This window comes from Symphodus melops (genome assembly GCF_947650265.1).
Source record: "Symphodus melops genome assembly, chromosome: 9".
NCBI classification, from domain to species: Eukaryota; Metazoa; Chordata; class Actinopteri; order Labriformes; family Labridae; genus Symphodus; species Symphodus melops.
The window spans coordinates 6,094,372-6,120,984 of record NC_136699.1 but is presented as its reverse complement, the minus strand read 5'-3'; the positions used below and the strand labels follow the sequence as shown (position 1 = coordinate 6,120,984).

At 41.3% G+C, this 26,613-nt stretch overlaps 1 protein-coding gene across 2 annotated transcripts in view; it reads right to left on the bottom strand.

Annotated features, from left to right (window-relative positions):
- LOC306829236 (protocadherin-1-like) overlaps nt 1–26,613 on the bottom strand; it is a 183,507-nt gene that overhangs the window by 147,265 nt on the left and 9,629 nt on the right. For both annotated transcript variants that reach the window (XM_079352184.1, XM_079352185.1), the window contains exons 2-3: nt 20,188–21,010; nt 14,817–17,000 (exon numbers count right to left, since the gene is read on the bottom strand). In XM_079352184.1, coding sequence (XP_079208310.1) covers nt 14,817–17,000; nt 20,188–20,997 — 2,994 coding nt within the window. In that variant the 5' untranslated portion in view covers nt 20,998–21,010. The remainder of the gene's footprint in view (nt 1–14,816; nt 17,001–20,187; nt 21,011–26,613) is intronic.

The following is a 26,613-nucleotide window of genomic DNA, read 5'->3' as shown; positions in this document are numbered from 1 at the left end:
GCAAGCCGCCATGACAGACAGCTAAAGTGGAGTTTTCAGCTCGGCTTCCAGGTGTGTCATCAGTCCATTCATCTCCTTCTGTTGTCACCTTTTGTGTCTCCACCTCTGCAGTATTTCTCTCTGTCTGCTTTTAGTGGAATGGCAAACAAAAACACACTCTCTCACACACACCCGCGCACCTACACACACACACACACACAAATATATATATATATATATATATATATATATATATATATATATATTTATATACACACACTTTACATACACTGAACTCTTCAAACTCCCAAACCTCATTAAAAAACGTTAGAACCGGCGGTTGTAGATTAAAAATGTATCAAGATTCAGCAGCTGCTCTGCACTTTTTTTCGACTCTTTGATAATTGTAAAAAAGCAGATTTGTGTCAGATTTCAGTCTTTGGAGGTGAATTAAAGGTCCACTCTGACCAGTTTTTTCTTTATTCCATCAGGTGTTAAAGAATGAATGTACGTATGAATCTTTATCTGTTGTCAAAATCCAGATTTTTTTAAATGTATTTTTTTTTCGTATTTTTACACTTTGATCAAAAATACAAAAAAATAGAGAACACAAAGAAGTTATCAAAAAAAAGTATTTCGATATAGATTTGTTCTGATACTCTAATATTAATAATTAGAGACATTTTCATATAACTGCCCCTAAAAATGAAAGGCCACATACTTGTACCTGCATGTTCATATACTGGACAAATATGCAGAAGGCACTTTCTGCATGAGCGCCATGTGACGAGGTTGTCAAACGAATCAAAATGACGGACAAATAGAAAGCGAGGTGGCAGGCGAAGGAAGCACGATGACTAAGCAAATCCATTTTAATGCACATTTGAATTTTTTTGACTCAGGACTCTGGTAAGTGAATCTCTTTGTGCTGTGTGCTGTTTTGTTAATTTTTTCACTTTTTTCCCACTACAAGGAACAACAAATATATATTTTTTAAATCAATTTTAGATCAACAAAGCTAATTCCGTCAGTGACACTTGTATTTTGACTGTGAGTTTCAGTCTTAATCCTGAGCTTTCTTGCTGAAAGTTTTTCTTGTTTGGATCCTATTCTTTTCCCCAATGTCCAACCCAGCTAGACTTTAAGGATCTTTAAACATCTAACTTTAGCATAAAGGAATAAATCAAAATGTTTTGTAAGAAGAACTAGTTTTGGTGGAAAGCCAATATCCCTTCAGTTCCTAAGATGTAAATCTATATGGTTGCATGTTAAAACAAGAATCACATGAAGATAATGAAAATCTGCTGGGGACTATTTTCAGTGGCGGATTAACCCACATTTGGGGTCCAAGCTCCAAATAAACAATGTTGTTCATTTTATACCTATAGTTTAAAAGTTCCAGTCCTGGTTTTTATGCTAAAGTGAAATGATGTGTTGACGATGTGTTTAAACATATGAAAAGTTAAAAACTACAAATCATAAACTAAAAGGGTGACAGTGTTTTGGCTTCATTATTTCAAAAAATAAGATCGTACAGCCCTGTCATGCTCAGGGTTACAGTGATTGGGTGTCCACATATTTATGTGCACATCTTAGCTGATGCCTTTATCAAAGAGAACACAGCTGGCCTAAAATATCTCCCTGTTTACTTCCCAAAAGCCACTAATCATTATTGATCACTTCAGATATTGATAGTGTTGTTCATCTGTGTTTTCTCTTCTTGAAGTTGTCAGCGTGTCTAAAACGATTAACTGTCTGAAGTGTGATTTTGTGTGCTAGTGTTTTTATTTTATTTTTGGAAATGAACATTAGGAAGCGTCTCTGCTCGTTTGGTTTCTGACAGCCGCTGAGGAGAGAACATGAGCGCTGCTGTCCGACAAACACTGACGCAGAACAGATTTGTTATTTTCTGTTTCTCAGCTTCTGCAGCGGCTTTAACAGGATTCAGTCAAACCTTTAGGGAAATTTTCAGCTCTTGTGAAATATTAAAAACAAAATACTCTCTCCCCGCCCTGAAAAGAGAAAGAAAAAGCAAAGAAAAAGTCACAGATGAGGAGCTGTGTGTTCACTTCCGACCTCAATCCTCTAATTTAACCTCCAGAGATTAGGACGAGCCACTAATCCGGACAGACAGACAGACAGACAGACAGACAGACAGACAGACAGACAGACAGACAGACAGACAGACAGACAGACAGAGAGCGAGTGAGAAAGAGAGAGAGAGAGAGAGAGAGAGAGAGAGAGAGAGAGAGAGAGAGATAATCCTGTTTTTTGATATATCACTTATGTTCCTCTGTCCTTTTTTATTCAAACATATTATTGTGCTTTATCCTAAAAAATCGCATTTGTTCCAATAAAGTAGATTGGATAAAAAGTAAAGTAAAGAAGAAATGAAAGATGATGAGATAAAATCAGCTGGAGGATTAGAGAGAAATAGAGAAACAGCTGTTCAGTATGTGCACACACACGCGCACTCACTCACACGCATCATGCTAACACGCTGAAGTGGTGCATTTGAGGACTGTACCAAAACCTCCTTAAATGCTTGAATGAGGCTTTGCAGCACAGACTGATCTCAATGTCACGAAGTATTAAAGCAAGGAAAACACAGTCCAGTGGTGGAAGTATTTTCAGGATTGAATGGCTATGTAGAAAACACAGATTTTGTTTTACTGTTCTTCATGTTAAGGTTGTGCTTCATTTAACTGTATTATTTGTGTTTAATCTGGAGTTGTATCAGAAAAAAAATCTATTAAATACAATAAATGTATAAATTAAGATACCCAAGACTGAAATAAAAACAAATACCCTTAAAATAAAAAAAGTAAATAAATTTGATATTTCTGTAGATTAATTAACTCAGAAGAATTTAAATTTTATTCATGTTATAAATATTTAGCTCTCTATGAGGGCGGCAGTAGCTCAGTCGAGGGTCACCTGTTCAAGCCCAGATGCAGACCATAATATTGAAGTTGGTCTGGTGAGATGGAGAGCTTTAGAGGTGCCAAGTATTGCTGAGGTGTCCTTGAGCAAGGCATCAAACCCCCAACCGCTCTGTTACGCTCCCTGTGTTGCAACCTAACTCTGACATCTCTCCATCAGTGCACGTCCACAGCTCCTGTTTGTGCATGTGTGTGATTCAGGCCTACGTTTGTGAGAAGCATGTCTCTAAAATGCCAGAATGTAAAACCTGAATGTTCCTCAGAGATTAATAAAGTATCCAAGTATCTGTATTGATGTTGTACAGTGAGCAGGCTTCTGTTTCAAAAAAAAAAAGACAAGAAGAAGGGAGAGGGAAAAGAAGAAAGAAAACAAGACCATATGAAGACGAGAAAAGAAAAGAAAATCAGGAGAACTAAAAGAAATTGAGAGGAGATCAAGACCTAAGAAGGAGGCAAAGAAGAAAGAGGAAATGAAAACAAAACGAATTGCAAGAGAAGACAACAATGAGTAGAAGAACAGAAGAAGAAGTTGAAAAGAAAGGGGGTAAGCAATTCAGGGGAGAAGATGAAGAATAATAAAGTTTGGAAGTTGGGGAGAAGAAGATCGAAGAACGAGAAACAACAGCAAGCAGAGAAGGTCAAATAAGATCAAGGGCAAGAAAAAATTAGAAGAACAGTTGTCACGAGAAGAAAAGAACAAATACAGGAGAAATAAGGCAAGGGAGAAAAGAGAAGAAGACGAAGAGAGGGATGTGAGGCTAAAGAAAGAGGATGAGGAATGTGGAGGAGATAAAAACAGGTGATGAAAGGTGGAGATAAAGAGAGGGAACGAGAGAGAGAGGGGGGGGGGGGGGGGGGGGAGAGGAGACGAGTGTTTCCCATCCAAACAGACACTTGAGGTGAAATGGAGAGAAAGAGCCTCGTAAAGAACGACAACATCTCTCTCTCTCTCTTTCCCTCTCTTTCCTCCTCTCTTATCTCCTCTCCACAGTCTGAGCGGAGGAAGGAGAGGTGACTCAAGGTGAAGAACGAGGCGGCCATATTAAATAAAAACCAGAGACGGGAGGGAAGGAGAGAGGGTGCAAACTGGATAAAGAGCAGTGAATAAAGGGAAGAAAGTGAAGGACAGGGGGAGCTAGGAAAGAATAAAGATAGAAAAGTTGAAGGGAACTGTTTATCATAAAAAGCCAGGTAAAAGAAAGAAAGCGGCAAAGAAGAAGAGAATTGGAATGGAGAGGAAAAAAATGATGGAAGGAGTGATAAAAGGTATAGGAACTAAGTAGGCAAATAGAAATAGAAAAGATGCAGATGACAGATGACCTCAAATTAAAAAAAAGACAAAAAAGAAAGTGGATGAAAGTAGAGGTGCACTCACACTCGGCCCAGTTGCCCTGTACTGTGCTAAAGCACATTGTGTCCCTACTTCCCAGTTCTCTGCTGGCCTTCACCCATACTGCTCCAGGCCTAACTGGGCCTTAGCTCTGTTACCTTGCTTATATACATCATCACCATGAGAGTACATCTAAGAGAAGATAATAAAGAAAACAAAAAATATGGGAAGAAGAGGAAGGGATGAAAGACTGGAGAGGGAAAGGAGGAGAAACAGAGGATGGAATATTGAAGGGGCCAAAAAGCAACAAGAAGAGTTGGGAAGAATCCCAGAAAAGAAAATAATAATAACAGGAATTATAAAAGGAAGAAGAAAGGACATAAAGAGGAAAGAAAAAGGGAAACAAATATTAAGAGAAAAAAGAAGGGATGCAGAAAGAAAAGGAAAGGAGATAAGGACTCTCTTGCTCTATAAAACTGCTATAAGGACAGCGAACTGCTGCAACATTTTATGCAACTTTTTATGCCTGTGCTGAAGCAGTTAACACACACACACACACACACACACACACACCGATCAACCTCAGCCCTCGTCACGCCCCCTCCTGCAGAGTCTAGAGATTGTATGACTGGCAGTGTGTGTGTGTGTGTGTGTGTGTGTCTTTGTAGCACAGAGGAAAGAAAGTGTTTATGGTGCCTCAGAGCAGAGGAAGAAGAAGAAGAAGAAGATGAAAACAATGCAAATTAAAACACCAAATCCAGATTTCCAATAACTGATCAATAACCAAACACAAAGACTCTGTTCACATCAATCAGAGACTGACGGAGAGAGCTGCAGCTGATTGATGAAGTCGTGTTTGTCTCTCTCTCTCTACGGTGGCTGTCACTTCCCTCTCCATCACCTGTCAGTCAGGAAGCAGACGGAGGCGGTTGTCGGGACGACTGTCTGTAACTGTACACTTGGCAGAGCTTCTTAAAACACCTCGAGTTGTGTCTCTCACTCTTTGACTCTCTCTCTCCACGGACTCGATGCTGACAGTCCTGACCGTCGCTTACCGTGTGGTGCAAATGTCTGCACCCTGCTCCACATTTGAATGTGTTTTAAGTGATACTTTTGCTTTAACTGCTATTCAAAGTGTTCATGTGACATCCCACAGTCAACCTGGCAGACAAGAAACAGGCAGGCGACAGAGAAGTTGCCTTTTTCTTAGTTCCCCCCTAATTGTTCGAACCAGTTTCATTGGTTTCATTTTCTAAATGACAGAAGTTGTTGTTTAATCGGATGCACTAACCGACAAGGAGACAAGCTCAGGTTGTACTTTTACAGAAGTCATCTGAGAAATAAAACCCAGACAGGAGGAGATTGTTGATTAATGCAATGAACAGAAAAACAGACTTCTTCGAATTTTGCCAATAAATATTGTGGTAAGTTAAACAACAAATTACATGGCATGAGCTAACCATGTATGAGCTGAAATCAGACGTCCCACCTCTTCCTGATTCTGATTGGTTAGCGAGGGAAAGTGACCCAATGGCATTTTTTTTTTTTAAACCAAAAAGGGAGCTTTGCATTAGTTCGGTTAGGAGTCCCGCTCTACAGACATCCGCTGATGGTCAGCTGATCTACTAATCTACTATTGGTCAAATAGTTCTTATGCTGCCTTATTAAAAGTGCTCTAGCCTGCCTTTGCTTCGATGTATCCCTCCTCCTCTTCCATTTATGCTTTTCTTAATCCATGTCATGCTTGTTATTGATGCTTGCTCTGGGGGGGGTTGTTGCTTATCTCCCTATCTGAGGGCTTTTCTTGTACGCAAGGGAAGGGCAGGGATGTGTCCTGTTCCTGTCTTATGGTTTCCATGTAAGCATGTGGAAGGGCAATAAAATGAATCTACACCAAACTCTGTTTTTTTTTTTTTTTTTAGCATTTCTGATCTGCTGCTCTTTCACTGACAAAGTCAACACAACACAGATCCAGTGAGTGCATTAATGTTTGCAGTGTCTGTAATAACATCAGCATGTATGTGTGTGTGTGTGTGTGTGTGTGTATGTGTGTGTGTGTGTGTGTGTGTGTGTGTGTGTGTGTGTATGTGTAAGTTCAGCAGCCCAGTGCACAGAGCAGCTGTACACATCTGACCGCTGACCCCGCCTACAGGTGAGTGTGTGAGTGGAGGGCAGCGACCTCCTCCTCTCCTGAGTCACACCACCTGCTACCGGCGCTGTTTGAGACACACACAAAGACAAACACACACACACGTAGCTAGCACACATGGTCTTACATGTAGGATGTGTGTGTAGATTTTTTTGTGCTCCTCTTCATTTCTTCCTCCCCCTCCGCCACCCCCTCATCTTACTCTCTCCATGCCTGCATTTACTGTCACAAGCCTGTTTTGTTCTTGGTTGTGTAGTGTGTGTGTGTGTGTGTGTGTGTGTGTGTGTGTGTGTGTGTGTGTGTGTTGCCTCGGGCAGGTTTCCGTTCCACTTCGCTTGTGTTGTTGGAGCAGGTGGCAAGACAACACACGTGCGCACACACACACACACACACACACACACACACACACACACACACGCAAACATATAAAACACACACAATAACACAAAATTATGTTTCTTGTGTTTTTTATTTCTGGCTCGGCATAAAAGTAAAATACACACACACACACACACACACACACACACACGTACGTACACACACACTGATCTTTGTATTGAGTCGTCTCAGTGGCTCAAACACAATCACAGCCCTGAGGGGGCGACCGAGATAGACAGAGAGGGAGAGAGAGAGAGAGTGAGAGAGTGGCTGAATAGAAGACTGAAGGAGTTCCTTCACGGTTCTCGAGGTTCTCTATAGGTCGGTTAAAATAGAGCGCTCCTTGTGAACAAAAGGCCGAGAAGATTTCATATTTCACACTGATTCTGTTCCCGTTTCTCTTTTTGACTTCATGCATTTCCTGTAGGCGGACATACAGTATGACTATCACAGCACCCAGCTTTGATTCATATTGTGTCAGTGGCTGCAGTCATATAAGGTGTGAAGAAAATAAGATATATGGAGTTATGGGTGCCAATGTTGCAATTGATTATTTGTCTCAAACTTGTAATTTAAATATATTAAATACGTTTCATCGAGTCTGCTTTGTGTTACAACAAAGATGATTGGATGTGCATCTTGTCTTTAATTTCTATAATCCAAATGATGAAAGATACATTTTATCAATCAATAAATATATATATGGTGTGAAGAAAAGAATGCAACGTGTGAAAATATAAAGCGAGAAACATTCAACAATGTGTCGAAGGGATAAGTCAAACGTCTGTGACTATCACTACCTTAAAACTGCTTTCAAACTTCAGCAAAAACTGCTGTGTGAACTCATTTTTCACTCAGACCTTAACTCAAAGTTTCTCATGTGTCTCTGCGTGAAGGCCGAGTGAGGTGATGTGACAACGCCGCAGGATGCTTTCTGATTGGCTGATAGAGGGAGGTGACATTTATTCTTTGAGATCGGTGGACGACCATAGACTGATGGCACGTTGCCTGTAAGATCTCTGTGCACATAATTAAACTGCTGCATTATGTTCTTCACGTTCTGTCTCATTGCACACAGCATAAACATAAGATATTCTCATTACAGTGTTGTAAAACAGACTTGCTTGGTCCTTCCACATCGTTCTTTTCAGGTCATGTCTTCACTCAGGCGTGTTTTTTCTCTTTAACGAGAAAATAAATTTCTCTTTTACATATATGGCAGCTAAGTCAGCAAGAAAGCAGAAACATAGACTTCCAATATGATATGCAGCACAAGTAAAGGTATCTTAATATATGGACATTATTTAGCATTGAAACAAACCAATCTTAATGTTGTGAAACAACTTATTTTTGGTAACTTCATGTGATCCGGGAGGAAATGTTACCCGCTGACAGACGTTGGCGCATTGCATTTGTTTGGCAATTTGTGAAACAATGTCAATAACAGAAATAGGAAATGAATGTGTAATGCAAAAAGCTTCAAATGACAGTGATTTAAGAGGTGCAATCATGCGCCCAGAAAAAAAAAAAAAGCTTCTTAAATTCTTCTTTAGAGGAAAGCACATGAGGTTTAATGGAGGTCATTTATCATGATATAACCACACTGATTCTAATGATTGGACAAAAAAGGACATGAATCAATTTGCGATCCATTTACAAAAAGTTACTTGTCCTGCTTCGACTCAAAAAAAAAAAAAAAAAAAAGGCTTGAAATAGAAAAAAAGATGGAGGTTTTAATAGGTCAAAGCTGAACTTAAATACACACAAAAAGTTTTATTTTTACAAAGAGGTGGAAGTGATGCGTTTACTGCAACCTGCCTCCTTTCTGGAAACACCTGACAGTCACGTGTTGGAGCATGCCCAGTGAAGACATGATTGACAGGAATGAGTGTTTACAGGATGATCTCTTGACAGAGCGTGAAAGCTTTTAACGGGCTCTGTCGAGTAGAATCTGACGTAAACCTGTGAAGGTAAACGTCTTTCAGAATAATTAGTTTAATTCAAATTGAGGTGTTCTTATTTAGAGGTTGTAGTCTGCCGCGCACACGCACCCATAAACACAAACACACAGGCAGAGAGAGAGAGAGAGCGGGCTGAGAGGATTATTTCTTGATGAGTGATGTCCGTGTTCAGGAATGTGTGTGTTTTAGGAAAAATAATGTGCACCTTATGTGTGTGTGTGTACATCACAAAGGCCCCTTTGTGACCAGGAACTCCCCCCCTCCCCACACATACACAAAACACACATTTTACCTTCCAAACTGGAGATACCGAGAGATGTATATCCATCTCTACCTGTCCCAACGTGTGAAAAGACAAACTCCCAGTGAACTTCGGCTGAACACATGCATCTATTCATTCGCTTAATTTAGATTAAAATAAAATAGTAAGAATAGTAAAAATTAAAAAAAGTAAATAGTAAAGTTACTTTCTACTTATTATAGTGTTTGCAACTGGAATGTTTTCACAGACACCGGGAAAGAGAGAGACACTCAAATGTGGGGAAAAAAAGATAAAAAAACCCTTTCACTTAAATAACATTTTGAAAGCCAGAACTAATCTTAATTAAAGTCCCTGCTTGGTCTCCGAACACACAATGGACATGTTTGAATCTTTGTTGGGGGGGAAAAGTAACAGTAAACATGTGAAGAGACTGAGAACTATGTTGACTATTTCATCTTTTTGATTCAGGTTTTTTTGGGGGGGGGGTTTTGGTGGTGGTGGACACAAATTGGAGGTTTGGTGGTGCACTATGTTCCTATTCATAATCATACTTTCAATTGTGTCATTTTAGTTGTGAAAATATATATTTGCTTGTAATTTTGCTTAAGTTATGGATGCATTTTTTTTCTTCTTATGTTTACGGAGACCTAAAAACGGTCTTCATTATTTGAGAGATGGCTCTCTGTTCTCCAGCTGAAGTAACTGCTGAGTGAGGTGCCTGTATATGTACCTCTTACCTTCCTCTCAGCTGAGTCTGACTGATGAAAGACAGCATTTTTAGCCGCTGAAGTGAAATGACTGTAATTTTCTGGGGAGAAAAAGCCTCCAGCCTCCCGCCTAATAGTCGCCATTACAGTTTCTTTTTCTGACAGCTAGTCGGACACCTTGGAGAACCAGGAAGCCCTCTGCTTGTTGGGTTGACTGTCAACCAGCAGAAACATGTTTCCTATAAAGACACCTGTTTTAAATAAGGGATAATTTCACTGACTGTAATTGAAGCCGAGCAAAGTAATTGTTATCAGGGTTTGTCCCAGAAAATACCTTATTTAAAGGTTTTCCTGACTATTTCCTCCATACAGAGATGCAGAGATTAAAGAAAACTCTTTTGAAGGGAGGCTGACAGTCTACGTAAGGTGTATTTTGCCTCTTTCATTCCAAACCTCACAGAGAAAAAGTGCATTTATAAGCTACAGAGAAGCAGTTCCGAGTCTCTTTGGTTTGTGACCCCTCGGAATGAAGTATTAACATGAGTTATGAACAATTCAACCAAAGATTGATTTTTCTCTCTCAGCTCTTGTCTACTCAAGGATGTTTTCGCAGCCTCAGGTGGTCGGAGTTTTTTAGTATTTCACAGAAAAAGGAAAGAAAGTCTAGAAAAAAAAATGTTGTGTAACAGAAATATTTGTCTTGTCAGATCTGAGGCCCCGACATCCAGGGTGGGAACAAACTCCTACAGACTGAACTCACTTGGCTGATTCACATATTTATTTGTTACATTTATTACAGGGCTTTTTGATGGCGCGTAAAAATACCTCTCTGTTTATCCAACCTTGTCCTGCTGTAGCCGTTACGTTATTGCAAAGGCGTTCAGTTCAGAGTGGAGCACTGTTAGAAGTGTCAGCGAGTGGGTGGGTTGTTTCAAGTATAGGTGAACCAAAAAAATAACAAAAAAAACTCAATCCAGGAAGTCTGGCAATCTATGCCATCGTTTTGGAGCCATACAGCAAAACAGCAGTCAGGGCATCAGTTTATTTTCATCTGGGCTGAAGTTCTCAAGGTTTTTTGTGTAATTTTTTTTTTTTTAAATGGCGAACTGAAAAGAGCAAGATGGAGTTGAAATTTGCAGCCATCAGTGTCAATTTACAAAAAAATCAAATAAAAATAAGTGCAATATCCAATTTTTACATGCATGTACTTGGATTACAAAAGTGTTGCTTTAGTTTGAATATATGTTTTCATAGGTTTTAGAAGATTGGGAATGGAAAGCACCATTCGAGTCTTTGTCTTATGTGAAATCTAACAGGCTTTTTGTTGTTTGAACTCAACGTAGGAAGAAGGAAAAGAGGAAAAGTATGATATTGTCTGCATCACCATCATTGTTGCATATTGAAGTGGATTGAACAGACTACATTGTTCTGTTCCACTGTTTATTCATTTCAATGTGGACCAAGGCTGTGTCAAGGGCTTGTTTCTAATCCATCATCAGGACTATGGTCTTTAGAGAGTACTGACATTTTGACTTGCAGATTGTTCCACAAAAGAAGGAAGCAGAGAAACATCAACGTTTTTGAGTTTCATCCTCTCAAAACGTTGCACAACATTTCAGGCCAATCCATCCAGTCATTGTTGAGACGAATCGACAAACTGACGAACTCAACCCTGGCTGAACTAACGTCAACACTTGAAATATTTATCCTTCTGCTTTGTTGTTGTTGAGCGAAACACTTGATCTTGTTTCTTTTGGCAACAGATTATGAATTAAACTGAAGAAACACAACAGAGGGGAAAAATGCTTATTTGGATGAAGTGGTTGGTTGTGAAAACAGGCTGCAGCCTCCTGTTCTCCTTCAGACAGCTAAGAGGAGTCGTGATACAAGAGCAAGGCTGCAGGCGTAGCGATACGCTGACCTACGACAAAGTAGTGTCGAGACAGAAGGAAATTTTCACACTTTGTTATTGGTATTTACAGATTTATCTCTGTTTCTCTCCAATTTTCCGCAGCTTTCTCTGGGAAAAACCCTCCGCTTTAAAATCCCTGTCGACACAAGCTAATGTACAAAGATCGTAATCTTTTTTTAACAATTTAAAAACTCTTCAAAGGATTACCATGTTAAAAATGCCCCTTAAAATGGGACATTTCTCTTTTTATTTACAAGTATATATGTAAGGCTGCTGCAATCCATGAAATCAAAGTCGGTATGTGGGAGAGAGGAACAAACACTTGGCTCTGGCTTATATAAAGTGAGTGACAGGCAACATGCACACACACACACTCGCTTTCTTCATCTCTCTCCATTCAAAAGGCAGAGCTTTCCATAGAAGGAGGGATTGTGCTGGACTGGATGGAGGGAGCAAGGCTGGAGATGGGGGAGGATGAGGGAGGTGGAGGAGGGGGTCAGTACTATGAGTCAGCACATACACGCACACTCAGGTCGTTGTGTTACCATAGAGACAGCCAAGTTGGTCAGCATAAAAGCAGGAAGGATGACTTAGGACTGTTAATGTAGAGTCCTGATGAGGAGGAGGGGGGGGAGTGAAGTGGGAATGAGGAGGGAAGGGGTTTGGTTTGACTTAATTAACCTCTGACCCCTTCACTCTTTGTCGCTAATAACTGTGTCTGAGTGATATTTGGCCTTTAACCCCTGCAGGTTACGGCACCTGCTCTGTGTTGTTTTGATCTCTTGCCTCTTGCTGTTTCCTCGTCTAGTGTGTGTGTGTCTTTGTCCGTGTACATCCAAGATTCTCTCAGTTTCGTTTTGAGACTTATTCAAATCTTTTTTAAGACCACTTTTACTTAAACTTAATGACAATGTTTGATTGACCGGAGAACACCGAAACTAAGTTTTCACCACTTTATTTTCATGTACAAATAAACATTTCAATTATCCTGAGGTATTCTTTGTATTATTGTTACGCTATTCTTTGGAAAATATTTGCGTTTCTCTGCTTCTACAGTTCTATGAAGACTTTTCTGAGGAGTAATCATTGGAATGTTTACCTTGACACACTTTCGAGTGTTCTGCACCTTACATAGCACAATAAATCTTTGAAAAGATAGTGAAAACCAGTAATTTTAACTTCATTCTTTCACATACTTCTTACTTATTGCCAGAAAAATTACCTTGATATTGCACCTTGTACATTCTTCTCCATGTGTGAAGGATGGAAATGAAAAATGAGATACCTCTACCTCCTTCAGAGCTGCACCTTTCCCAATGCTCCCAGTACCCCGTTTATAACCCCCACCCAGTGAATGCACAGAGAGCGCCTCTTTAACATTTATGCAACATGTTTATTGAAATAAAAATCTTGCTTTAAGCTGTAAAAACAAACAAAAAAAAACAATGTACATATTTCCGCAGAGTAGAAGAAGAAGAGTACATGATTGAGCAGGTGTGTGATGGAGCCGACGTGATGTGTCTGTTAATCCACTTGGACGCCCGTGAAACATCACGCCTAGGAGTGTTAACAGGCTAAATATGAACCCAGCAGGAATGTTACAAACACAACCTAAGCGTCATATTTATGATGGTGATGACAGTGAATATGCAGGTGTGTGTGTGTGTGTGTGTGTGTGTGTGTGAGTCTTTGGTAAGTCTTTTAAGAAGCAGGGAAAATAAGATATGCCCTTGTTAAGCACACACACACTCACAGGACAACACAGTAATGTTGCAACTGATGAAAAATACAAAACAAAAATATAACGTATGTCGTTCACATATATGTACAGTCTGAACATGACAAAGCGATTGTCTCATGGTTTTTCACAGTGCACGTGACATTATTTAAATTTCACAGCCACAAAGCATGGCGACGTGGCGTTTAAGCTCGTCACATCATGCAGTTAAGGATCCCCAACAACCCCCTTTTTGTACATTAAATAGAAAAGAGCAAGGCACTCTAGGTAAAAGAAGGCGAAAGCGGGCGCCTGGAAAATTACCTGCCATTAATCTGTGCAAACAATTGAGTTTAAAACCCCAGTGATTGGGAACACGGCAAAATTAAAAGACGTATATCAGCCGACCGGACAGGAGGTGTAGAGGTTACAAAATGGTTGTTTTTCGTCTTTTTGTAACTTTTCCTTCATCGTGTAGTAGCTTTTTCAACCCCCATACCCTCCTTCCTCCCTTCTTATTCCCTTTCATTCTTCCTTTCTTCACGTCTTGGCTCCCTGACCGAGCTGAAATAACCTTAAATTGGTTCAAACTGGATGGAAACACTCTAAAGTGGCTCCTCAGCCCCAGTCTCGTTCCTGGCCAAAGAAAAGCAGAGGAACAATAAAAATGTGGGTACCAAACTAACTCAGGAATTCACAGTTGCTCTTTGTCACACTTCAACAAGCTGATCCGGCCATAAAAAGCAGCTCTAAACACTTGAGTCAGCTCTCCAAACAAGTGAAAAAAAAAAAAAAAAAAAAGGAAAAGAAAAACACATTCAGACTTAATGAGGATGTCAGTGTGAACCCTTCCATCATTGGCTGCACAACAAACTTCAGATTCAAATCACTTGTGAACAAAAAAAAAAATCTCATAACCTCCTTCATTTAACCTATTGTGAAAACACACATAACAAAATGAAAAACATGTTTAGGATAGACCCATATGGGATTGTTCGGATTTAAAATCATTCTTTCTTTTTTCAAGAATAGTGTCAACTTTTAGAAGTTCTTGATTAAGTTACAGGTGAACATTTTAACATGCAATTGTGGAACAATTTAAAAAACAACATGAAACAACCCTACAGTTTTTTCTCATCAACAGAGTTCATTCTGGGCTGTTATCACCAGATATATATTGGTAAACCCATATTTGGTCTATCCCGTATGAAATCCTTCATGGTGTGGATGCTGTGGTGTCCATGTCAAGGTGAAAGTAAAATTAAAAACTGAACAGAACCAAAAAAAATGGTTGAACACAACAGAACCAAACCAAAAATTAAACCGCCATTAGGATGTGGGTGGTGTGAGAGGGGGGAATCAGTGCAGCATTGGTGGAAGGATTTCGGCTTTGTCAAATAAGTCCCAGCTCGACTACCACACCTGGTTGGTCCAATAAATGTCCCTGTGGTACATTGGCGTGTTTGCGTACTCTCCTACCTGTTTGCTGCTGTATTTTGGAGGGTTGGCCTTGTAGCTGTAATCCAAATATTGGTCGGAACCTGTTGAGTTGTTGTCGCCCGTTCCCACAAAGGTGTTGGTGGCGGGAAGGTCCTGAACAGCCTGGTGCTTCTTGGAGGCAGAGGGCGACTGAGGCTGTAGTTGAATGGAGGGCAGGGGGGAGTTAGAGCGGTAGTGACGGCCCAAGTCAGGGCTTCCTGGTGGGTAGTTCAGGGGAAGGTGGATTCTGGGACTGTCGTTGACAGTGTCGTTAATGAGGTTGAATTTGAGGCCTTTCTGTAAACTAGCCTCCTCATCCTCCTCTAGTGGCTTAGCCGGTTTGGGAGCTTTCCCCTTTTTGCTCTTTTTCCCTTTACCATTCTTAGGGCCTTGCTTTGGAGCATACAGGTCCTTACTTTCCTTTTTGCCGGCCTGGTAGCCACTCTTGGTGTCCTTCTGAAGTCGATATCTAATGACAACCACAGCAACAATCACCAAAATAACACCAGCAATACCAGCAAGGCTGCCATAGAGGATGTTGCTGCGCTGAGCAAGGGCGTAGTTTGGATCTCCAGCAATGTCCCTATCCAAAGGGGTGTAGAGGCTGTGTCCAACCAGTGCCTCAATGAGGGAGACATTTGCCTTGGTGTCATTGACAAAAACATGGACTAGGGCCGTTGTGTGACGGGGAGGTTTGCCTTTATCACTGACTTTCACTACAAGGCGGTGCAGGCCGTTGTGTTTTCCTGTGAATTCCTGTGCCAGTGTAATTTCCCCGCTGCTCGGTGAGATATGGAACAGCCCATATGGGTTGCCACCTGTGATGGTGTAGACCAGCTCAGCATTTAGTCCAGAGTCAATGTCCTCAGCCTCCACCACTTCCACACGAGTCTCTGTTGGGGTGATAGGTGACATGTATGTGTAAGAGGAGTTTGCTGGTTTGGTGACATAGGGAGCATTGTCGTTCTCATCAAGGACATTGATGGTCACACCCACATACGAGGACCGAGGTGGGTCACCAGAATCAACAGCCCTTAGGCGAAAGGTGTAGGTGCTCTCTTTTTCACGGTCAAAAGATATGTGGGACAGGATTGTTCCTGTGCCATTCTGGATAACAAATTTTCCATTGTCTGGTTCCACAAACAGATTCACTCGGGCATTCTCCCCCTTATCCTCATCGGTGACAGTCACTACCCCAACAGGATTTAGGGGAGCCATGTTTTCAATTACAGAGAAGCTGTAGCCACTAAGCATAAATTTAGGGTCATTGTCATTGCGGTCCAGAACATTTATCACAATTGTAGCAGTGCCAGTTTTGCTTGGGAGGCCCTTGTCTGCTGCTGCAACACGAAACTCATACCGCTCCGTCTCCTCCCTATCTAGCAGGTTCTTCACACGCACTGCTCCACTGTGGGTATCAATTTCAAAGAGTTTATTGGCAGAGTGCTCAATGATGTTATACACTAGTTCTGCATTTGTGCCACTGTCTGCATCTGTAGCAATGACATCCAGGACTTTGTCACCAGGTTGGTTGCCCTCAAAAAAGTCCACCTCAAGCACTGCTGGGGAAAAGTTTGGTGAATTATCATTCATATCTGTGACCTGGACTTTAAGGGAGTTTGTGCTGGACAGGGCTGGGTTCCCAGAATCCACAGCTACAATCTCAATCCGGTAATCCTTGACACGCTCATAATCCAGCAGAGTAGTTGTCTGCAAGAAGTATTTCCTCTTGCGATCATTAGCTGACTCGCTTGCCGGTCGGAGCTGAAATGGGACATCACCAGCAACCACACATGTCACCACTGCATTTTCACCCTCGTCGCGGTCAGAAACCTGGACCAACGCCACAGGAGTGCCTATAGGCATGTCCTCGGAGATGTTGGCCACGCCATCCTGATGTATCACTAGGCCAATACCACGGATTTCAATGGCTGGTGCATTGTCATTCTGATCCTTCACAATAATGGTCACCAGGACTTTCGAACTCTTTGAATTTGGCCCACGATCTTTGGCAACCACAAAGAACTTCAGGAAGTTCTCCTCCTCGCGATCCACCAAACCCTTGACATAGATTATGCCGGTTGAGCGGTCAATGCGTAGAAGCCTTTGGACGGTCTCTGATGCCTGATGGAGGCTGTAGTCTATCTCTCCGTTGGTTCCAGTGTCTGCATCATTTGCTCTGACCTGTGAGGACAAAAAAAAAGAAGTTTACCTTTCACAATCATACACCAACTGACAATAACCCTTGCAGTTCCCCAGCACAATGCTTGTTCAGTTAGCCATAGTGATAGGTTAGTTCTTTGGCAGATGCATTAAGAAAAAAAAAGCCTAAATGAGTGAGAGATGATGGGGGGGAAAGTGTTCTGCTGTTTGTAAAACAAAATAGGCGATCAATACTGAGTGCTCACGCCCACAACATTTGACTGCCATGTAGGAGGTCATTGGTATCTAATGGATAGATGAGTGAATGTTAATGTTCCTTTCATTATAAGAAAAGCCTGTGCTCCTCGGGGCCCATTAGAAGATGAGATAGGAAAGACCAACATTGACCACAATCTGGCTTTGTATGCCTAAACCAACAGGAAATGGAGATAATAAGAAAATTAGGAGGTACAATCAGTCAGCAGAACATAAATCACAAAGTTCTTGTTCGGACACATTGCTATCTACACAGGTAATACTTTGGAATTGCATTAATTAAATGCCATGGCTACTGTTTAGGAATGTAGGTCACTGTAGAATTAAATGAACTAGTTGTGGAACAGCTGATTTACATGTCTCAGGTAATGCTGATAAAGCGTTTTCCACAGGCTTCACCTGGGACTTACATTAATGTAATTAGGGGCTTTTAAATGTTAAGGCCATTATTCCCTTTAAAGCAGAACTGAATCTTAGCCAATCCTGCACTCAGCAAAATAATCCTCTAAAATGTAAGTCCTAAAAAATACAAGAAAAAAGAAATCTCCTCATGAGTCAGGTACAAGATTGTTTGAGCCAATAGATAATAAATGTAATTAATTTAAGATTTATTTTAAAAAGGTGTCCTGCCTGCACAGGACTGTGACAGTCCAACACACTGGCACACCTCAAGGGTGACCCTGGAAGTCACTGATCCAAGTCGGAGAGGTTGAGGTTAAAGAAAGCATGAAAGTGAAATTGTAATTTCTCCCGCCCATTGATTTCCTTTCCTTCGAAGCGGCTTTAAGCAGCAGACACCGGCAAACAGAGGTGAATTATTGACAGCTTCAGAGAATTGTGTATTGAGCAGTTGGGCTGCTGGAGCAAAGTGCTGCTGTGATGAGGGTCGGAGCTGTGCTGGCTGTTCTCCAAGGCCGCTGTGTCGGTGTGAGCAGCAAATATAAACACTGTTTATCTACAAGTTAACAATTAACCAGCTAGGCGGACTGGTTTCATCTTTAAACCCGCCAGATTCTCTGCATGTTTTGTGAGAAAAAAACCCTCAGATTTCTGCAGAACCTTTTTTTAAATAAAAAATATATTTTTCATTTATTTTACTGCCAATCGCTCATCCATGGCATTTTCATGGTAACCTATTATTGACTTAAATACATCATAGCAGTGTTAGTCGATATGGCTGGCTTTTTTGAACAGTTTTTGAATTGGTTGTCCGAAACGTGACCTGTTTTTTAAAGGAAAAAGAAAAGTGTGGCATTGCTCTGATGTCTTATTCTACATGTTGTCAGGTGTGGGTCAGGTTAAGAACAAAAAAACAAATATAGGAAGTCTTAAATACTTATAATGGTGCAGATGATGATGTAGAGTTGGTTTAAACCACTTGGTGTAAGTGGTTTAATATTTAATAGTTATTTCCCTAGTTTTTAAAAAAGTTGTCGACACCACTTTTTATGAAGACAGATTCAGCTGATTTTGTTCTTTATGTTTTTTGTATCTTTTATGAACTTGGCGTCCAGTCATTAGGTGAACATTATGTCGATACTTCAAATGACTTAAGATTTCAAGAGATCTTAGAACAAAGTGACAGATTATCTCAATCACATAATGAAAGAGTCAAAGAGTCTCATGGGATGTTTTTTCACACTTTGTTGTTAGTGTTAAGTCCCATTCAAGCCTTTTAATTCATTTCAGCTGTTCTGTTGCAATCATGAGCTCTCAGTCAGTGTTACAAATCTGGCTCAGTTCAGTTTTCTCTTCCAGATCAGTGACTCACATAATTTGATTAAACTGGACTTGGGAACTGAGGTTTCACAGTAACAAATAGATGAATGACAAATACTTACACTAAAGATACACTAAAGAGAAAAATTGTCTTTAAAATCAAATCATATGAGTTAACCATTGGTGTATTTAATTTTTTAACTTAAAATTCTAGGTTAAACACAGATTTATAAATAAAGTTTTGGGGCATTCATTGCCTCATTATCTTTAGTTTTTAGTTTCCCTTCTGATGACAGAATTTCTATGGAAAACATTGGAAAACACAGAATACTACAGAGAGAAATAAGTTAGAAAGTTTTAATCAGGATAACTTTTATTCTGCATGTGTCTGAATTGTCTTGTCCACCAAACACTGCAGACAAACCTTTGGCCCGGTAAGTGATAACACTGTGAGCTGCAGGACAACGCGGCATAATATGCTGCTCCATTATCCGTACAGACAGATGGTGCAGTGGAGGTGAAGCAGGGGCGTGGGATCCCTGCGTGTAGTCACATATTAACTACTGATTCAACTTCACCTTTGAGCCTTCAAAACGGGGGCGGCCGGTACGTGATGTCGCCGAGCAGGAAGCTTTTGTTTAGCTGGGCGAACATCCTGCCAAAAACTCACCTCACTGTATCATCCACCTCTTCCTCTCCCCGAGTGCAACGCGACCAGCCAGCCTTCCAGTGAGCCGTGCATGACTTAATCTGAGTCAGTCATGAGATTATCCACGGGGCTTATTGGTATTATTGCTCTGGATGTGGCTCATTGCGTTTCAGAGAGCCGCTGAATTCATTTCACTTTGCATGCGTTTGAGAAGTGATGCTTTAGAAGCAGCGGGACAGTGCTTGACTTGAGGACCCTGACCTGCTTAAATTGTCCAATGGCTGCACAGACATGTTCATCCCAGTCTTATGAGTCACTCTTTTACAAAGCATTATGCTGACTTTTAAACATGTTCACCAGTATTCTACAATGACTTTTTTTTTAGATGAAAGGCAGCTAATTTTAGGTGGATTTCCATCCTTCCAGAAAGCCATTGCCTTTTTGTTTTTTCACACTTTAAGTCAAGATAAACATCATCATATTTAGCCTTTTCTATAAACAACATGAAAAGGGAATTTTAATCCTGGGTACTATTTGGTCTAAAGTAATAAAAGGTATGAAACGTTTTGGAATAGTTCTACTGACCTGCAGCACTGAGTGTCCTAGCGGGCTGTTCTCCGGCAGTTCAGCCTCGTAGTGACTCCTCTCAAACTTCGGAGCATTGTCATTCTGGTCAGTCACGGTGACCCGCAACAGTGCGCTGCTCGCCCTTGGCGGGCTCCCTCCGTCAACCACCCGGATGTTCAGGTCATACGAGTCCTTCTTCTCTCTGTCCAGGTTGCCCATGACGACCAACTGAGGCAGCTTCTCTTCTGAGTCCACGGCGACCTGCAGGCTGAAAAGCTGGTCTGCGTCTGGCCCGGAACTCAGCGAGTACTCCGCCACACCATTGGAGCCAGAGTCCCTGTCAGAGGCCATAGGAATGGAGAAGAGGGCGCCGATGTGTGTGTTCTCGGGGATGGAAAGGGTGAGGATGGGGGAGGCAAATTGTGGCGTGTTGTCGTTGATGTCCATCACCTCGATGCGTCCCTCAATCAGTCGTGGCCCTGAACCGATGCCTTTTATCATATCTGTGATCGACACCTCAAACTCCAGGAAGCATTTGTCGCCTTCAAACAAGTTTCGGCAGTCCTTTAGCGTCTCACGGTCGATGGCGCTCTCTGTGGTATAGATTTCACCGGTCTTTCCGTCCACCCTCAGGTGTGGCGAGCCCACCTCCAGCTTGTAGAGGTGGCCGGTGTCAGGTAGGCCCTGGTCTGCGGCGAGGCTGCCGATCACTGTGTTGGGCGGCTGCTCCTCGGGAACCCGATACAGAATTTCAGTGGGAGCACCGCCGCATGAAACAAAAAAGATGATCGCCAGGAACAGCAGGACCTTCCACCTCAGCACCGCCATGTCTCCGCCAACTCTGAAATAAAATACAGAAAGCAGATTAAGTGATGCCACTTATAATGTGTACAACAAACAGACAGGAGGCTGACTTCAACTCCACAGAGCTTCTTCTTCCTCAGATTTATGTCACCGCTTTCAGCAATAGATGGTTGAATTTGCCTCCTTGGGCCACTAAACACGTCTGGAACTGTTATTTGTGAGACCTGAGGGTGAAGAGGCTACAGGCCCCGGTATCACCATCGGCTGCAGTTAGCAGAGAGCAGCCGAGCAGCACAGAATGATGACTTCTTCCCACTGCCAGTCCAACGCTCTGACAGAAAGACAAACCGAACGCTGCAGGCGACGGGCGACCAAAAATACTAACGAGAGGCAGCGAGAAGGAACGGGACGACTGCTTGTCTCAGCAACTTTGACTTAAGACTTTATAAACCTTTTTTAAGCTGATTAGAACAGAGAGAACGATGCATTTCAACCGGAGTTAGGAGTAAGGAAGAGACTGTCACATATAATACAGCAGAATCGAATGCAGGTTAATCTGACTTGTCCTACATTTTTAACAGAAACACATACAACAGTCTGTTATATTGATTTAAACTATGCATCATCATTAGTGCCAAATGTGCAACCACATATAATACATTTGTCATCTGATTGGACAGAATCCAGGCTGCTTAGATGCCTGTGAAATTGTGACAAAAACCAGAAACACAGTAATTCTCTCATGACTGAATCATGGTCCAGATCACTGCAGAAAGCTGTAGGTAGTTAAACTGGGCTTGTCACTTTAAGACCAAACTATATTGTTTTTACCTGTACTTTATTGTTATTACCTGTATCTGCCTATGAACTGCAGGGACTGATTAACACTAAGACGATAGAACATCTTCATCACATCATATTCAAGAATGAGTGGACCAAATAAAGCACAGCATTACAGTTTTATTTGTGAATAAATGTCAAAGCACAGAATGATCTGTTTCTGTGATCATGCAGCCCTATTTGTATTTCTCTGTTGAAATTCAAAGGCACAGAGAATTGAGTAACAGGAGGTCAGTAGTGACCTAACAGCTTTTTTTTTTTTTTTGCCCCCAAGGCGACTATGTGAGTAAATCAGGCCACGACTGACTCATCTGACTAATGCCCGTGTGGCTGTATTAGGTTATACTCAGAGGAATTCATACGACACAGAAGGACACCGCAGAGTGTTAACACCTGATCCAAACTGAAACACCAAGGTGGGGATGACAAACCGCCTGTCGGAGAGAAACAGGAAAGTTGGTATCGTCGAAAAAATTTCAAATTCACAAGTTTTACGTTTATTCTCATTGCAAAAGAACACATGGGTCTTTTTCCGCCATCATTTTGTAGATTTGTTGCTGAAGTCGTTATGATGTAAAAAATGGATACAAAGCAAGAAAGGCCGGGATCTGATGGAGCTACTGTAATGTAGTCGTAACTGCTGAATCGCTTGGTATCAAAAACACAAAACAAGTACTCTTACTCTTTTAGATCACGTTCAACGTAGTCACTGGCGAAGACAGGGAACGTGTGACCATAGCCGTACATTTTCAGAAAATCTCTGTCAGAAGAAATTCCTTGTGTTACACTGTATAACATGCATGAAAGACGACAGGAATAGCTTTGCTAAGAAAGAGAGAAGAAATTAAGAAAGAAGTTCAAACACTTGCGGAGTGTGTAAATGTCAGGTCGCTGGTTTCGTGGAATTTAATGCAATAAATTTCCAAGGATATTCAACCACCTAAGAAAACCGGCTTCTTCAGTTTGCAAATAAAAGCTTTATTTAAATGTTAAAGGTCTACATGTATTTCTCAACATTTACACCCTTGATTGTGAAAAATGAATTGGATCCTTTTGAAAGCTTAGTTGTCTTCCATTACTGAAAGCCACCTTCCAGGATCATGAACTCAGATTTCAGACTTTGTAGGAACTTTAGAACGGCAAACAGAATGAGGATAATAAAACTCTTTATTATTTGCGACTTCAACACAATAACCCACTGTATTCAAGCCATGACATCAGACTGTGATCAAGGCTGTTTTACTCTCAAACTCCATCTCTGTCCTGTCTGTCTGGTTTTTATAACATTTATATTTGAGCCAGACTCTTATACCTGTACTTTCCTCTCATCTGTCCCTGAAACCGCTTCTTGTTTTCTTCTTGTTCCTCTCTACTCTTGGCAGTAATTCATCGCAGACAGACACTTTGTTTTGTGCTGTAGGAGTTTCTCGGCTGTAGGCCGCAGAGGTTAATCTGAAGAGCATTTTTTTTCTTTATTTTTTTTTTTTTCTCATGTCCCTGATTTATAGAGGAACAGACTCACACTCTTTAACACAGAGCAGCATGCAGAGCCGGAAGCAGGGAGTCTAGATGCTCTCCCCTTCCTCGTACAACACTGACTGACACACAGATTCCACTGTGTCGTGCTGACCCGTGCTCGCGTCTCGATCCCTTTGTGGGAGTCTGTGAAGTCACACACACACACACAGAGAGGAGACAGCAAATGTTTTATGTCAGGAAATAAATTAAAGTCTGAATTCTACAAAAAGTTTTTTTTTTTCGCTTTCACAAAACCAGAATAAAAATTAATTACAGTTATTCTAGCGCGAAATAACCCATTTTCATATCACACAGTTCCTCTGTAATGTCAGGCTGATATTACACTACATAACAGTACAGACTACATTTTCTCCAAAACTCTTACGTCCACCTAATGCAATGTTTTTAGGGTTTTTTTGTGTTCAAACTGGAACAGTCTGGTCAACACATAAGAAGCAATGTTTAGACCAGTTTTGCTGCATCTTTTACAGTTTCAGATTACTCTGCTAATGATGGGCAGTTTATGAGTCTGTAACCCTGGTTTTTTGGGGGTTTTTTTTGACACATTGTATCCCGATTGAGCTTGTTGCATTTTCAGTAGAGTCCATCAGTGCGAAACATCCATGCGACTGGCGGTTCAGCTCAGCCAAAAACTGCACAAGAAGAGTTAGTGTTACACAAAGAGCAAACAGAACCAGAGCGATGTGTGTGTTTATCATCAGACATGCTTCTGATTAGAGATGGGAGTGAAATATGTCAACAAACTGTTTTTATTAATATAATGTTACACATTTCTGCTGGGTTTTTTGCTTCCTCTTTTTGAATGATAAAATCGATAACTGCGACATGCTGGTCAAACAAGTTTCCTAAGGACTAAGACACAGCACCTTCAGGAGCAACCTAGAGAAAACAGCTGTGGATTGTTTTTTTGCTTGTTCTCTGAATGTGTGTCTAGTGTTAATGAAATGCACTGAACGTTACAGGAGTCTTTTTGGTTAATGTCACAGACAGGTTTATGGTATGTCCATGTCATAAATCCTCCAACACCTTTCAGGCAGACTGAAATTCTAAACTGGAATTCTGTTTTGGGTGTCCATACACTTGAAGCCAGTTAGCATATGCTACGTCCAATGCCTTTCTTTACTGTGGCCATCTTTTTATGACTCATATATCAAGATGACTTCTTAACTGCTGCAGGTTGTAAACAGCATGCATTAGTCACTTTCCGACACGCACACTAAGAGGAGTGTTTCGCACAACCTCAGATATCAGTGGAGATATCGGGATATGCAAATCAAGAGGGCTCCCATCAAGTGAATGGTTGACTCTTTTCATTATTTATGATTTATATATTTTTTTTTTTAAAAACTGCTGCTGAAACTTGCAACAACAAAAAAATAAAAGAACTTTTTTTTTGTATTTGCGATACACAGCATGCAAAAGTAGAAAATGTCAACAGCTGAACAACAGACGCTCGACATTCTGCTCCCTGCTGTGACACACACAGTCTATTACCGCTGTATGTGTATGTGTGTGTGTGTGTGTGTGTGTGGGGGGGGGGGGGCTGTCTGCAAGTGTGCATGTGAATACCTCTGTCTGTGTATGTGTGTGTGTGTGTGTTACAGTGTTAAGGGTGTGTTTCTTTTCTCACATTTTTCTCCAGAGCTGCCAAATCTTTCACATAGTTCCAACCTTCGACCTCTGACCTCCGCAGCATTTCACACGTCACCGTGGAGACAGAGCTAAAACTATACTGCGTACTGGCTGACGTCCAGTCTGTTAATCAAACACTGAACACAAAACGCCGTCACGTCAGACCAACAAAACAGGACTTCTGAACGAACGATGACGTTTCGATCCCCTAACATGTCAATCATTTTAAGACTTCATCAAAACATCTGCCTGAACAGGACATGCATCCAGCCATCTGACTTTTTATCACATTGTCTCCAGGAATGAACATGTCATCACAGGAAAACAACATGGAATGGAAGTATCAGGTCTGCTCAAGGCTTCTGTTGTACTCCTATGTTCAAATAAATGGGGGGGTGGGGGGTGGGGGGGGGGAGAGTTAACTTATCTCCTTCAGATATGCTTTATACATGATTACTATTTCCCTATTTTAAAGACTTAAAACCGTTCTTATCCAGTAAAGAAACACCACCAAAAGTTCAACATATTCATTATTTGTGGAGGACTGTAGCATCTTCACTAAAAGCTCAGCTGAACCTGAACAAACAATACCAACTTGTGGTGTAAAATCCATTCAAAGATCTTGCAAATTGTGAAATACTAAAGCCCACGACCTGCAGCTGTAACTCGACACCAACTGCCTGTATCCAGTGCTCTCAGCTCCGACATGACAAGTGACATGTGAATTACGAGGCCTGTAATGTAAACTCTAACGTATGGAATGAGAGAAGGTTGGGAACAAGGCAAAAGTCAGAAAAAAATGTGGAAAGAAAGGAAGACAAATCAGGCTGCTTGTTGATTTTATGGGCTTGACCTCACAGCTAACACAATGTTGACATATTTGTTCTCATGTAGAGTTTACTGTTGTGTGTGTGTGTGTGTGTTGTCTCCACTGGGACGGTGCCGGGTTAGCCAGAGATCGTCCGGCTCGTCCTGTTTCCCACAGTCTTAAACTTTCTCACCAACTGGCTGTTATTTGTGTGTGTGTGTTTGTGTGTGTGTATGTGTGTGTATGTGTGTGTGCGTTAGAACAAGCCAACGAGCTGTTGGGTCCAGTCTGTGTGTGTGCTACATTACAAAGACACAGTTGGGCTGTTTACAGACAGTAGCATTTCCATGTGTAAGGAGCTGGGCAGTTATTGTTTGCTGGTTTGACTCCTGGAACGGGGCAAGAGACAAAGACTGACAATAGAGGACACTGAGGGAGAGAGAGAGAGAGAGAGAGAGAGAGAGAGAGAGAGAGAGAGACAGGGCGTGTGCAGACAACAGCACTCGTCTGTACATTACAAAGCAGCTGAATGGCCCTGTTACCACCCACCGTGTGTCTGTTTGAGTGGGCCACCATTGAAATTCAAAACGGGTTTCCATGTTAATGTTCCACCTGCACCGTAGTTTAACTACTGTACAATACATTAGAGCAGTAAGACAAGCGATAGAGCTGCAGCTGCAAGGACATTAAAGCTGTAAATGCCACATGGCGGCCTCCTAGAAAGCATTGTACATTTCCGAAAGACAAACTTCATGCTAAGGACAAGTCATACACGTTTTCTGTTGACTGTCTGAGCCTTTGTTTATCTTTAGCATGTCCCC